The following is a 14,142-nucleotide window of genomic DNA, read 5'->3' as shown; positions in this document are numbered from 1 at the left end:
CAAATTCTAGGACAAAAAGCCTGAGGCTTTGACCCATATGTTAAAGATGCAATATTTAACACTGACCGAGATGTTTAGACAAGGTACTGCAGTCCAAATGTATAACGTCGGAGAGAGCCGTTTCCCCTCGCTCCCTCTGTATTTATGTTTTGCCACATTTCTGGTAATGTAACATATTAGAAACATGCAGAAGTCTGCAGCACCTGTTTGTTTGTTTGCCGTTAGCCTGGCTCATTGAGTGGCATCCAAAACGGCCATGTGGGGTCAAAAACGAATACAGACTATTTCAAACTGAAATCAACACTTAGGAGGATGACATATTGACTTTTTCAGCAGAAGCAGTGTCATTCACTGTGGATAAGATCAATGAAGGAAACAATGCAATCCTTGAGAAGTGGTCTGACTTTTACCTGATTAAAGTTGAGTCCCTGTCCTTCACTTGTCACCTCCTCTGAACCGTAAACAGAGCTCTCTGTCCTACTTCTTGACAAAGTAACACAACGTTTCTTCCAGCGTGTTAGTTCAACAAGACAAGCAGGGGGATCCTGGATTTTTTGACTGTGGTGGCCTAGCCCGGGTAAGCAGGCAGAAATACCAAATAATATACAGCATAGCTCGAAATAAACATCAACAAAAAATAATATTATGTATATATATTCAGGTGAATCAGCCAATCAGAGTGCAGCCTGAGGTGAAGGGGGAGGATTAGATTATTGGATTACTGAAAGAACTGTTAATTGTCCAAGAAAAAAAAGTTTCTCACTTTTTTTCCAAGCTTTCAAAAATGTCAAGTTATTCAAATAGGTTGTCGAATAGGTAGACATGTTTGTCACTCATGATGACTTACAGTTTCTGTAGTAACTGTAAAATACAGGCCAAAACGTTTCTAGTGCAATTATTTATGACAGTGATGAAACTTTCAAATAGGCTAGGCATTGTTCACAAAAATGCCACAGAAGAGTTTTTACAACATTTTTTACAGACTGAACAGATCCCCCCTTACCTTGTAAAGTGGCTTTTTTTATGTGGGAAATTATCAGAGTTCCCTAATAAAAAATTAAGCATTAACACCAGTGAGATGGGACAGAGCAGGCTAGAAGACAGAGAGACAGACAGAGAGACAGAGGGACCACCAAAATAAACTCCATGCTTGTGATAAATGCTCCGCTCAGAAATAGAAACCTCATCCCTCTCGCATCCTCCTCATCCTCTTTCACTCTATTATTTCTCCTCCTCACCACTCTGTCCTTCCTTTTCTTCCACATCTCACACATCTCTGTCCATATATCTCCCTGGATCTGTCTGTAGCTCTCTCTTCCTTTCTCTTTCCGTTCCTCTCTTAGATAGCGTGCCATCTATGTGATCAATGGACTTCATTCTTTTTAGGAAATTCTCCTGTGATGGATTTTTTCTCTGCTGTGCCGTGCCTGCAGTAAATATATATATATATATATATATATATATATATATATATATATATATATATATATATATATAGTTTCTCGAGCTGTAATTTGCTTCTGTATATAAAATCTTTAGAAAAAGCAAACTGATGTTTTCATGCTTTTCATCAAACACTAGAACATTATTGACACTTTGTTGAACTTTCAAGAACTTGAAGTTGTGTTCAAGCAGCTGTAGAAAAGTTTAACTGATACTGTCTCGCTCGGAATAGCTTTGCTTTGTCCTTAACCTGAAGAATTTCACAACAAATAGTTGATTGGTCAAATGCAGAAAAGTATAATCTAAGCAAAAAAAAAAGGATAACTGGCATGGAGAGCCAAACAGATGGAAGGGAGCTGGGAGTGTGGCGGTTAAAGTAGTTTGTTACAGCTTTCATACATTAAGGAAGATTGTGAGTAACAGCATTAAGAATAACATTCTGGAGGTTTTTTTTGGCACCTTCTCCGTTGGCAATGCAAGGCCACCCTGGACCATGCCAAGATAGCACCCATTGAAAATGAATAGCACGAACATAAGAATTAACAGAGTCATATATCATGTGTATGAACATGTTTGTATTCGAGGTGCATGGTTTATTTTTTTTTTCACTGTCTTCTTGCACCTGAGGACGTCGGTTGTCTGTGCAGGGTATCCTGTTGGCCGTTCATGTTTGTATTCGTTTCTGCACGTTTCTGTTAAAGCATGCTTTTGTTATCGGTCTTTTATTTAGTTTCTACCAAAGTCATATAGACACCTGAGACACATCCATAAAACCAGCCTGATGTGACAGATATGCTTACATGAGTGCATTTGTTTGTGTGTCGATCTTTAATTAGATTCAAATAGGAGACAATATTTGATCAGCACAATATCAATATCCAAAGCGCTGTCCTTCTAAACTCATCTTTCTTTTCTTCTTTATCTTATGCTTTCATTCCTGTTCCTTTCCTACACGCTCCACTGTGTTTTGGTTATTGGCTGTGTGTGTGTGTGTGTGTGTGTGTGTGTGTGTGTGTGTGTGTGTGTGTGTGTGTGTCTCGTCAAATCTCTGTACATCTGGCTGCGTTCCTGTCCAATTTTCCACTCATAACGACACACACACATGCAGACAAACACATGCGCACACGCTTACATAAACAGTTTACTTTACCTCATTCATGATCAGATTCACAAGTAAAGCAGTACACACACATATAAAAACACTTCCACTCATCGAGCCATACATGCACATACAGGGAACCACTTACATGTATATAACACACGCACACACACACACACACGCACACACACACACACACACAGAGACTGTGCAGCAGGACACAGCAGGTATGGACTCCTGTTGTGGCTGTGGTTGCCAAAGAGATGATGCCAGAGAATCCAGACCATGCCAGGTACGATGGCAGCCAATGGTCTATCAGTGATTGCATGAAGAGATTGCACACGGACCAAACCTTGCTGTAGTACAGCGCCACCTACAGAGCTGCTATTAGACTTCCTCTCACCTCTGAAAATTGTATTCATCGGAAAAAAGGCTTCTCAAAGTGCTTTTAATCTCCTCATGATTTAATTTGATGCTTTACTAACCTTACCATTATGACGACATTGTTTCCTTACCTATCAAGTGAACACAGGTTAACAATAGCAGCAATAGCTAGGTGATAAAGAGGAACACAATATCTGATCTATAAAAACTGATCTGTTTTTTTTTAAAGCATGAAAATTAGTCAATAAAGTAAAACTTGGAAAAGCAATCGAGTGTTTCATTCAGTGATAATGAGCTCATCAAAGGGTCAACCTTCGCCTGCATGAAAGAGCTCTGCATGAATGTACATTTTCTGCATGTCTGTGTGTGTGTGTCAGCTGTTCATGGTCCCTGTACGGGATGGGGACATATGCTTCATAGGACCCATGTGGACACAAACACACATGTAATCCCTTACACCTCAAGGACACCCATTATAATAAGAAAATAATCAGCCAAAAATAAAGAAAGATAACTGACCTTAAAGTGCGAGTACGTTATGAGACTGGACGTTATATTTGCCAATCAATAGTACATAATAAGAAAGCTACATTTAAAAAAAAAAATCAGTGCAGGCTACATTCAACCTCCCAATATGGAAGGTTGGCTCAAAAAGATTACATGTGAGCCTCTTGTGACCCCAATCTGCAGGCATAAATGTGCACAATATGGACAAAAAAAACAAAAAAAACCCCACTTATCCAACATCGAAGTGGGATCTTAATGGTTTTTACTTCACCTTTAATAGATCTTTTACACTGAAAACAGATTGAGTCAAAAAGCTGAATTTCTTTTAACCTTTTTTGACGTGAAAGACATGTCTTTTATTATTTTTCCATTAGTCCTTTTCTTTATCCAAATGATCTGGCCACACTAATCTCTTTTTGTTCTTAAACTTGAAGAGAACACATCAGGTAACCAAAACAACAACCGCAAATTCTAGCTGAAAAACTTTCCTTTCTCTCTTCTCAAAGCGTTTTCTAACGCTTTGCAGCTGTTTATACAAAAAGTTAACTTGGCTTCTTTCTGGACCAAAATCCAACTGCTGAAAAGTTGGTGTCCTTTGTAGCAAAGGAATTCAGTCATCCTGCATAAACTAAAAACACCAGTGTATACAAACTGTACCATGTCTGAACAGTTGTTTTTCTATTATTCCCCTTCGTTTTCCTTTTTTGGTCTCTCCCCCTGGAAGACTTTCCTTCTCCTCTTTCTCACTCTTTTCCTTTTATTCCACTGTCTCTCTGTTTGTGCACCCCCACCCCCCCCTTTCCCTCTGCCTCTTTCCCTCTGTCTCTCTCCCTCTAAATGTCTCCTAACGTGACCACGCACCATAACCAAACCAGCCTGCTTATTCATGTTACACCGAGGTATCACTTTATTTCTCTGCTATTATTTTTTTGTGAAGTTGCCTCAGTATGACTTGCCCCAGACAGCGCTACGCTGTCCCACCCTCATTATATTTTCACACTCTGCTACCCTAGGACACAGTAATACACATCCATACAGAAAAACACACGCTCACACACACATTGACACACAAATGGGATTTGGTATGTGTGTTTTGTTTATGCCAGCACGGGTTCCTTGGTGTGTTAAAATGGAAATTGTCTATTTTTGTGTATACTGTATAAAATGTACCTTTATTCTATACTTTTCTCTCAGACACGTTTTGCAGCAGTTGCCATTTAATGCATTCCATTTCCTTCCTTTTCCTACTATACCCTAATACATTGTTTAGAGCTGGCGGCTGCTAACACCAGGCATAGTTCAACACACTGCTCTAAAAATGTCAAATACCCCAAAAATATGTGGCCTGGAATTGAATTGCCGGCTGGTTTGTAACAGCTTACAGTAACTTACAGACAAGTTTGCTAACTAACCATTCTTTTAGATTCACAGCAGTGTTATACTCAAAGAGAATTACACTTTTGCTTTTTACTTAACATAGTTTTCGCTAAGAAAACAAGAGACAGCTTCAAATTACCGGTAACTATAGAGCACAACATAGCTATACAGTTATTATTTGGGCTAAATAAACAATGCAGTTCTTATTTAGCAGTTTCTGTAAGTAACTGACTCTTTTTGTTTTTTCAAAGCGACATACATCTGAGATTTAGTTAAACACCATTGAAGATGTAGACAGGAGAAGACGATATCAGCAAATGTATGCCATCAGCTTCAAGTCAGTGCAGACACAAGTGTCGACAGGCAAATCATCACGATCATGAATATTCTCATCCATATTAGTAACATCATTGATATTTGCAACATTATGGATATCATCAATGTTGTCATCATCTGCATTATCAATTCAATGCGTAATCAATCAAAATGTTCATGTAAAAGCCATTAGCTCATATGCTAATTATAAGAGTTTTTATGAACCTATGTAGAAACATTTGGACTTTTGACAGCTGCGTCCTCAGCTCTGGCTCATGTCAGCTTACACTCACATTCAAAACGTGTACTACAAGTGATCCTTTTGAAAGTTTAGTGCACTTATGCTGATCAAGCCAAACAGAGAACACAGCATATAAAGAGAGATGGAGGATAAGGGTTAGGGATCAAACCTGCATCCTAACACAGCACAGTCATTGTAACTGCTGGTCCTCTTACAGCAACAAATACAGCGCTGCACCAACATCCCAGTAATCCCCGAATCCAAGCTCCTCATCTATGTGTAATGTTACCAGGAAGAGGTTTGAATGTAAATATATGGAAATACACTGCCAAAGAGCAATATGTCATTTGTGATATATGCTGCTGTAATGCTTTTGGAATGGGGGATAAAAAGTGATGCATTAATGTAGAGCTCTGTGTGATGCTGAGTCGATCAGTCTTGTATACACAGCTAAGAGCTAATGTGTTTACGCTTATTTCTCCTTGCATACAAACTGTGAAGAAACACCATGTAGTGTATGTTGTGTCAGCAGCTTGTAATTCAACATTTTTTGTGTAAACGCTGCTAGATGTGAGTATGTGTTTATATATCAGAGTTTATACAGTAAGAATGTTTTTCACAGGTCAGTGACTCTGGGATTTACATGCTGTTTTTTGACTTGACTTGAATGGATGGTATGGGATCATTTGCTTTAGTTTTTTAAGGAAGGAGATGTTTATATAAAATGTAATGTCTTCTTCTTTTCTCCTCCTTCACTCCTCCCTCTTACCTTCCCTTATCCTTTCCTTTCTCCTTTCTTACCTTGTCTCACCTCAGTGTCTAACGTTGAAGCAGGAATCGGACCAGGAGGAGGGCCGGACTTCTCCCAACCACGTTTCTCCTCCTCCCTCCCGACCTACCTGCCGGTCCAATGCCAGCTAAGTGGCGCTGACTCTGCGTTCTTTTTGCGAGAAGCCAATCAGGAGGTTATGAAAAACGGCAGCCTATCACAGCGGACCGAGCCCTTCTTCCTCCACCAGCTGGAAGAGGGCGTTGCAGCCCCGCACTCCCTGCCCAGTGTCAACTGCAGCTATGGAAACATGAGCATCGAGCAGCCAATCCCAGTTGAGCTACTGCAAGGGCCGCCACCGCAACTGCTGCCAACAACCAACCATGTGACTCTGAATTGGAAGGTCAAAGGTCAGGTGGTGATGCCCAAAGTGGGGTCAACCCGGCCCTGGATACAGGTACTGGATGTTGAATGTGTTACTTAAAATTGTCATTCAGGTTCCTCATAGTAAATAAATAACAAGTATAACTGCAGAAAAATAAGTTGCGAGTCACCTCAAGTTTGATCAAAAACAAAGTTATGAACTCAGATTTGAGAGTGGCCACATTTGGACCGTATGATTGTCTAGAAGTTGGCTCCATCTTTCTGCCGGCTTGTAGCTAAAGTCAGCTTCAACTTCTTTGGTTTTGATAGAAGAAACTACCAGTTGATTGCATCCATATTTCTTCTAAGAACCACTTTTATTCAAAGAGATTGGAATTCAACTTTGTCCCAGATTATTAAAATGACAGGCTGCCAACCTTTAAAATTAAAATCTTTAAGTACTGGTAAAACCTGAAAATACACAGTACGTATACTTCACAAGTCACACCCATAATATAGGAAGTATTTGAGAATGTGAATTTATCATCCATACTACTTATGTATTCACTTAAAACCACTTTTAGAGCATCTGGATTTACGACTACAAAAAAACACACACCTCACATTATACAAAGTAAATTTAAGATGTTTAATACCGTTTTATAGATTATGCTAATTACAGAGTTTATTTAGTGAAAAAGACAGAGGTAGCTGTTTTCATTATCTAGAGCTGATGGTATTTTTATTTTATCTTTTTAAGATGTCAAATTTCAGAGAGACATGACCAGTCATTTCAGCTGGCTCTGAAAGGTTTAGGGATAAAAAGGTATCCTTAGTTGTTTTTTCTTTTCTTGTAATTGGGCCACCTTTTCACATTATACACTTATTACACATGTTTGTTTTTGTCTTTATCTTTAGGTGCTCTTTTACCTAGTGGGGAGGCGTTGGGACGAACATGACCCGCCTCCCCCGGCCCTCCTCCCATGTGTCAGAGCCATAGCCATACGTGACACCAGTGAAACGTCACCCTCGGCGGGCTGCCGCCTCATGGGACCATCTGGCATCTGTGTGGTCCGTCTGGAGCTTCCCCCAGCTTGGTTTACACCCCCACAAGTGAGAAAAAGACCTCCTGAAGTGACTCTGCCTTCAGTGGATGTGTATTACTCAATCATAACGATGGACGGGGCTGGTACGGAGTGTCCCTCCATCGTCAATGAGCCGTGGAAAGGTCAGAGTGCAAACATCAACCCTCTGGAAAGACTAGGATTGGGCCTTGGGGGACAGTGGAGCCCTCTAGTGGACGGAGGGCTTCAGGACATGATGAAAGCTGGTTCTGTTGGATTGACAGTAGGCCCAGTTTCAGCAAAGGGTGAAAAACTGAGACTGGATGACAATGTGGAGGTTCTGGTGCCCCCCAGCCCGGTTCGACTTGGCAAGACAGTGGCGTTTGGCATCTACATGAGGACGAATTCAAACACTGAGCAGTTTACACTGAGGTAGGAACAAAAATAGTAAACGTATCGATCTCATCTGGCTTTGGTTCTTCATGTGATCTCCTTTTTTTAATATTTCACATTTTCCTCCATCTTTTTCTTTGATTCTTCTTTCTGTCATTTCCATTGATTTTTTTCCCCGTCCCTCCTTTGCTCTCTCATCTCTCAACACTGCCGCCTCCTGAGGTTGATGGCTGTCACCTTTGTGTACTCAGATGCTTTCAGGAGTCAGCGATGCAAATAACAACCTCATGAATATTCAGGACTGAGCCAAGGAGAGATGAAAACACAGAAAATGAGAGGAGAGAGAGGGAAAGGAAGATAGAGTGAGACTGAAGGTTGAAGAGGCATAACATTTGAGTGGAACTGGGAATCTGAAAACTGAGGGATGGTTCCTAAAATGGCTCTCAGGTGTGCCTTAAGAGGTCACCTATATGATTTCTCATATAAGCAGCAATATGTTTTCCTGCACTTTATATCCCAGGAAAGACATTTCCTTTTGGTTCGCTGACTGAAAATAAGTTTGCAACCCCTGATCTTGTCTAAGCGCACATATCTGCATTCCATCTCTGCCTCATCATTTTACTGACTTTAGGGATTTCAAACAAAGGACAATTGACCTGCACTTTTATCATTGTAACCCATCCATAGAAAATCCCATCACACAACTTCATTGCAGGATATAGAATTTTTTGAATCAATAGCTCAGATTATTAAAAAAAATAAAAAATACATTTATCTTCAAGCTTCACATTTTAGCATCAAAAGCTTTTTGGAAGCAGTTTACTTGCTGTGTATTTGTATTGCATTAATAAAAACGAATGACATTGAAACATGTTTCATGACATCACATCTGTTACCTTGGATACAGGGCTTCAAAAGCTATCGTCTACATTTACTGTTACACACACTCTCATCCAGTGCATAAAAAAGTCATTCATAGCAGAAATAACTAGAGCATAACTCTTAATGTGGAACGAGTGATCGTCAGTGGTCTATTTACCGCTGTCAGATTGGTGTGATGGTTTGATGTTAGTGTGGTTCTTTGTCATGATATGATATCTGAAAGGCCAGCTGGACTCTGAACCAAAGGCATAAAAAAAACCTTTAAAAAATCAACTGCAATGAGGGTCTTTCTACACTCACAAAAATGACAAGCGATAAAGGACTGTAGTGAAACACTGTTGTGGCCTAATTTGTGCTTTCAGCATGATAATCTAAACCATTAGTTCCCAACCTGGGGTGCCTGCCTCTCCTCTGACGCTGTAAAACTTAGGGAGTAGTGTGAAGGGCTCAGATACAAGGAGGAGGGGCTCAAAAGAAAATAGGGTTGGGAATCACTTATCTAAACAACTGAACGTTTCCCGCTGATTTGCAATCATGCTGAAATCAATCAAAACATGAGCAACAGGGTCACAGTTGTGTTTTTCTGCGTGCACAATCATTCCTGAGGTTTTCTGAGGACAACTGAAAAAAATAACGAGTGGCTAGACTGCACTCCCCCTGACCCACGACTTGCAGACCAACTGCACACGTGCAGACACAAAGTCACACCAATACAGTTAAGACTAATACTCCGTCGGCGGGCACACTATTTCTCTAACATGCACACACACAGAATTCTTCAAAGGACACACAGACACCCTTGTGTTGTGTATCTCCAACATGTGTATGTAAGAAGAACACATGACCACACCGGACACACTCACGCACACACACAAACGCATACGAAGGAAAGATAAGGTGGCCTCTTTAGTTCTCCCCGACAGACACTTTGTCTCTGTCGTTGTTGTACAACAGCCCTGCAGTGTGTGTCTGTTTGAGTGTGTCCACAACATACTTGTGTGTATGAAAAGAAAAGAAAGGGGTGGAAGAAAAAAGTCCCCACGTCGTTTTGTATGACATCATTTTCTTATTTTTGTTTGTATCTTTTCAGACAATATGGGTTTGTGTGTGCGTGTATTTGTATGGGGGGTGGGGGGCTGGGTCCTGCCCTCTGCCCCAGCACACAGTTCCATTGATAATCTCCAATGTTAGAAGCACAGTCTGACATGCAATCAGGCTAGGTGTGTCTCATTCCTGTGTGTGTGTGAGAGCACTAGGGTGGAGAGAGAGAGAAAGAGACATAATAAGCCTTAAGTGTGCTCCATCACATTGAAGTGATGTGATTATGATAAACTGCTGCTGAGATGGAAGGACGCGGAGGAAGACAGGCAGAGTCAGAAAGAAAAGGAGAAAGATGACATGTCAAAACAATCAACAACATAAAAAAAAGACAAAAAGAGATAACCATAATAGGAGAGATTGTTAAAAGTAGAAGTAAGAGAAGGGAAAAAAAACATGAACATGAACTTACATCTCATCCTCACTTTAGAGCGAGAGGTAGACGTGGAAGGACAGAGGGCTCCAGGCGACACACATTTACCAAATTGGATTGGACATCTTCGCTGTATCACCTGTCACAGGGCCCGTAGTCTCACATAACCATACACACGGCTTTTGTCACTTTGAGATCAGACTACCCATCTCTAGACAACTACTGCACTGTGCTGCAACCTGTGGAGGATGGTTCTATTTTTTTCATTTGGCTTCTACCTCAAGACATCAATTACTAAGAAAATACCCCGATATAAGTATGAAAAAAGTGATTAAAAACTTAAATAACAAGCATGAAACAAATTCTTGCACAGGAATAGAAACTAAACATTTGAAACGTTTCTCTGACTGGTAGATGCACACTAATTACAGTCTGTGACTCAAGACTTATTATAGATCTACTGCCAGTGTCTCAGACTGTGAGTGAAAATGATACTGTTCGACAATTAAACATGTTTATGGCTGAAAGAACACAACAGACATATGAGACATGAGCTTGATGAGTCTGTAATTGCTTTTTGACACTGCTACTCAGGCTTAGATATTAATAAGAAGCCAAAGATAATGGGCCAAACTTAAATGGACTCCCTCGCTCTGTGTGGAAAAGCCAAGATTCTCTTTGAAAGGAAAAGAGGAGAGTTTCAAAATGAAAGCCTTTTGGTTAGAAATGAAGATACAAAAAAATTAAATGTAACTATTTTTTTTGGGGGGGGGGGGGTTATTTTTCAAAATGAGTCCATTAGCCCCGCTTGTTACATCATTTCTGACTGGTAGGTGTATTTTTCTTGTGTTAAACAGATTTCCAACAAAGAAGTTCCTGCCATGTTACCGACCACACATGAAGATTTGGAATGTATATAATAATCACGTCACATCTCCCACTAACTGAAATCTATTTCCAGCTCGAAAACATCCTGACAGATGACAAAATGTGCATATTTTCAAGTTTCTATTTTATTTCACACGCTTGTTTAATCCCCGGGGAAATTACAGCTTTTTCACTCTGTTATTTTGAGACTCTATTCACACACACATAGGCTCGAAAGCGCGGACAGAGCAAATGTATTTAAATCACGAGACACTTAATAAAGAATAAACGATTATTCAATTAAAATTATAGGAAATAAATGTGGCAAAGTCTTTGGGGATTAGAATCAATTATGACAACTTCATGCACTCGGATGAGTAATGAGGCGGCAGGATAGGGTATCCCCCTATGGAGGCAAGTGCTTACTCTAATTACTTAAAGAGTAAACACCCCAAATCTGTTGATCACCATAGCAGGAAGATGGAGGAAGTGGTCGAGGGAGTGGGAGAATAACCAGTACTCCTGCTTGAACTTCCGCTGAGGATACAGATGTGAGAGTGAGGGGAGTGTACAGAGACTGGCGTCCTGAGAAGTTGGGGAGTTCTCAATCCTAAATTCCATCAGATGTGTTTTCAGTCCGTCTCTGATAGGTTTTTACTTTATTCAATGTGTGTGCTGCGTCTCAGCTCCATCTCAGCTTCATCCATCCGGAGCCCTTAGCTGCAGATACTTACAGCTTCTATTTTCGCCAGACACCCAAGCACAGCGCATCGATTTAGCACAGAAAAGACCGAGCAGGACGGCGAGTCAGACAACGAAACAGCATGAAAACATCCAGTTTATCTTCAGAATAAAACACTCCATTTTGACGGCTCAGAACCATCACCTTATGTGTCTTTGTTTATGTGTTCTAAATTGTTTTATACAGTTTTATACCACACACATTGTGTTGTCTCATGCTGTCGAGAGTCAAGCCCCTCCAGTTGTCCTGGCGTGCTGCTTGATGCTGCACAGAGAACGCAGCCTATGGGTGTAAACGGGCGAGTGTGCACCGAGCCGTAACTGAGAGAAGCGGAAAGACAATCTACCAGTATCTGGTGGAAGTTCCGGGTCAAAGACACCTCGACACTTAAAGAGTATCACCTCTCCAGCATCTAGTCCTAAATGCCTCGTGAGCTGGCGACCTTCTGGTCCCTATAGATTGAGTTACTCCCGCTCCATGTACAGCAGGTTGGATTTGAACCCTGTGCCAGCTTCTTGTAAGGCATCAGTGCAAATCACTACGCGACCATGCTGATTTGCAATGTAGTTTGGTTTCAACGTGTTGATATTTGATGAATTTCTATAACATAGCAAACAAGAAAACATGAGGCAAACATCAAACCTTCCATTTTCATGCAATTATCTTATTTGAGTTCAAAAAGCTCTCTTTCTGGGAAGTAATACAAAGACACAGATTAATTAGCCCTTATCTGCCCACCAATCACCACACCTTCACTTGTAACTTCAAAAGTCAGAAAAGAGGGCAAAGCTCGATGATGAAACTGTGTTCCAGGCAGCTCCAGTTCACTGTGCATTCAGCCAAATCTCTTTAACATGGTGTTCAAATCTGTGTGAAGCTTTTCCATAGATGTTTGATTCCTACGATCTGTGTTTAGTCAAGCATTTCAGCTTTTTGCAGCAGTGGGAATGTTGACAGAACGGGGGTCAAAGTGATTAGTATCTCCCTCGTTAAAAAGCTGTCATCTTGAACTGTGTGCGATCGTTGTTTGGTTAGCTAATTAGCAAGATGATTACTGATGTGGGGAAAAGTGTGTGTGTGTGTGTGTGTGTGTGTGTGTGTGTCCGTGTGTGTGTGTGTGTGTGTGTGTGTGTGTAGGGGTGTGATTATACACTGCGGAAATAGAGAGATACAGTCGGCCATCATAAAAAGGCAAATATGTCTTTTCTCTGCTTGTGTTTGCTCTTCTTTTCCTTTATTTTCTCTCACAGTCAGTTTTTATGTGACAGGTTTTATAAAAGTCATTTGTTTCAGGTGTGTGAATTCATATGTGGCCTGTATTTATTGCCCCGTTCGTTCTCTGTGTGAGTGTGTTTGTGTGTGTGTTTGTGTGAGTGTGAGTGTGTGGGTGTGTGTGTGTGTGTGTGTGTGTGTGTGTGTGTGTGTGTGTGTGTGTGTGTGTCTGGTGTAGGGATTAGTGGATTTTTCTTGGTATCAGAGGGGAGATGTACTTCTAAGGGCCAGCTAGTCCTCTGTTGTAGTTATGCCTCACATATGTACACACCTACACACACACACACACAATTCTATCCGGTGTCGCCACACACACACACACACACACACACACACACATACACGCTCAGTATGCCCAGGATGCCTTTATTCCACAAGATCTGCCATTGATTTTACCTCAGATGCCCTTTTACCAACAACAGGGTGAAATCAATTGTTTTTTGACTGTTTGTGTGAAAGTGTTTATGCAACCTTACATATATTTTGGACTTACGTTCTTGCATACCTCCTGATCTACATTTTTTCATACTTTTTTATTTTATAGTCTGTTTCATATTAATCATGTGCCAGTACACTAGTGTTTTTTGGTTGTGTACGCATGGTGGATGATGTGTGTTTTTCATTGCCTTTGTGTGTCTCCTTGGTTCAGTCTTTCTTCCTTGTTTGTTTTTCTGTTAGTCATCTTGTTTCTCTGATGCTCTTTGTCCAACCTTTCTAACTGACAAATGAATTTCATGCAATCTTGAAAAGGCACAAAAGATGAAACGAGCATTACATGGATTTCTTTCAGCTTAGATGAAGCAGATAAATGAACTGCCAGCTTGTTTAAAAAGTAACCTTCATGGTACTAGCATATGAAAAAGTAAATCATGAAGTGACTGTGTAAATTTAGCAGTTCTGCTTCTTTTATCTGTGAACGAAAAAAAAAAAAAAAACATCAGTTTGACAGGAAC

General features: G+C 40.5%; 1 protein-coding gene across 1 annotated transcript in view; it reads left to right on the top strand.

Annotated features, from left to right (window-relative positions):
- The window catches only part of LOC306820349 (transmembrane protein 132C), a 261,260-nt gene that overhangs the window by 103,999 nt on the left and 143,119 nt on the right, over positions 1 to 14,142 (top strand). The window contains exons 4-5 of the mRNA XM_079338168.1: positions 6,183 to 6,592; positions 7,417 to 7,994. Coding sequence (XP_079194294.1) covers positions 6,183 to 6,592; positions 7,417 to 7,994 — 988 coding nt within the window. The remainder of the gene's footprint in view (positions 1 to 6,182; positions 6,593 to 7,416; positions 7,995 to 14,142) is intronic.

This window comes from Symphodus melops (genome assembly GCF_947650265.1).
Source record: "Symphodus melops genome assembly, chromosome: 1".
NCBI lineage: Eukaryota > Metazoa > Chordata > Actinopteri > Labriformes > Labridae > Symphodus > Symphodus melops.
Note: the sequence above shows the minus strand (reverse complement) of the source record. Positions and strands in the feature narration are given on the sequence as shown.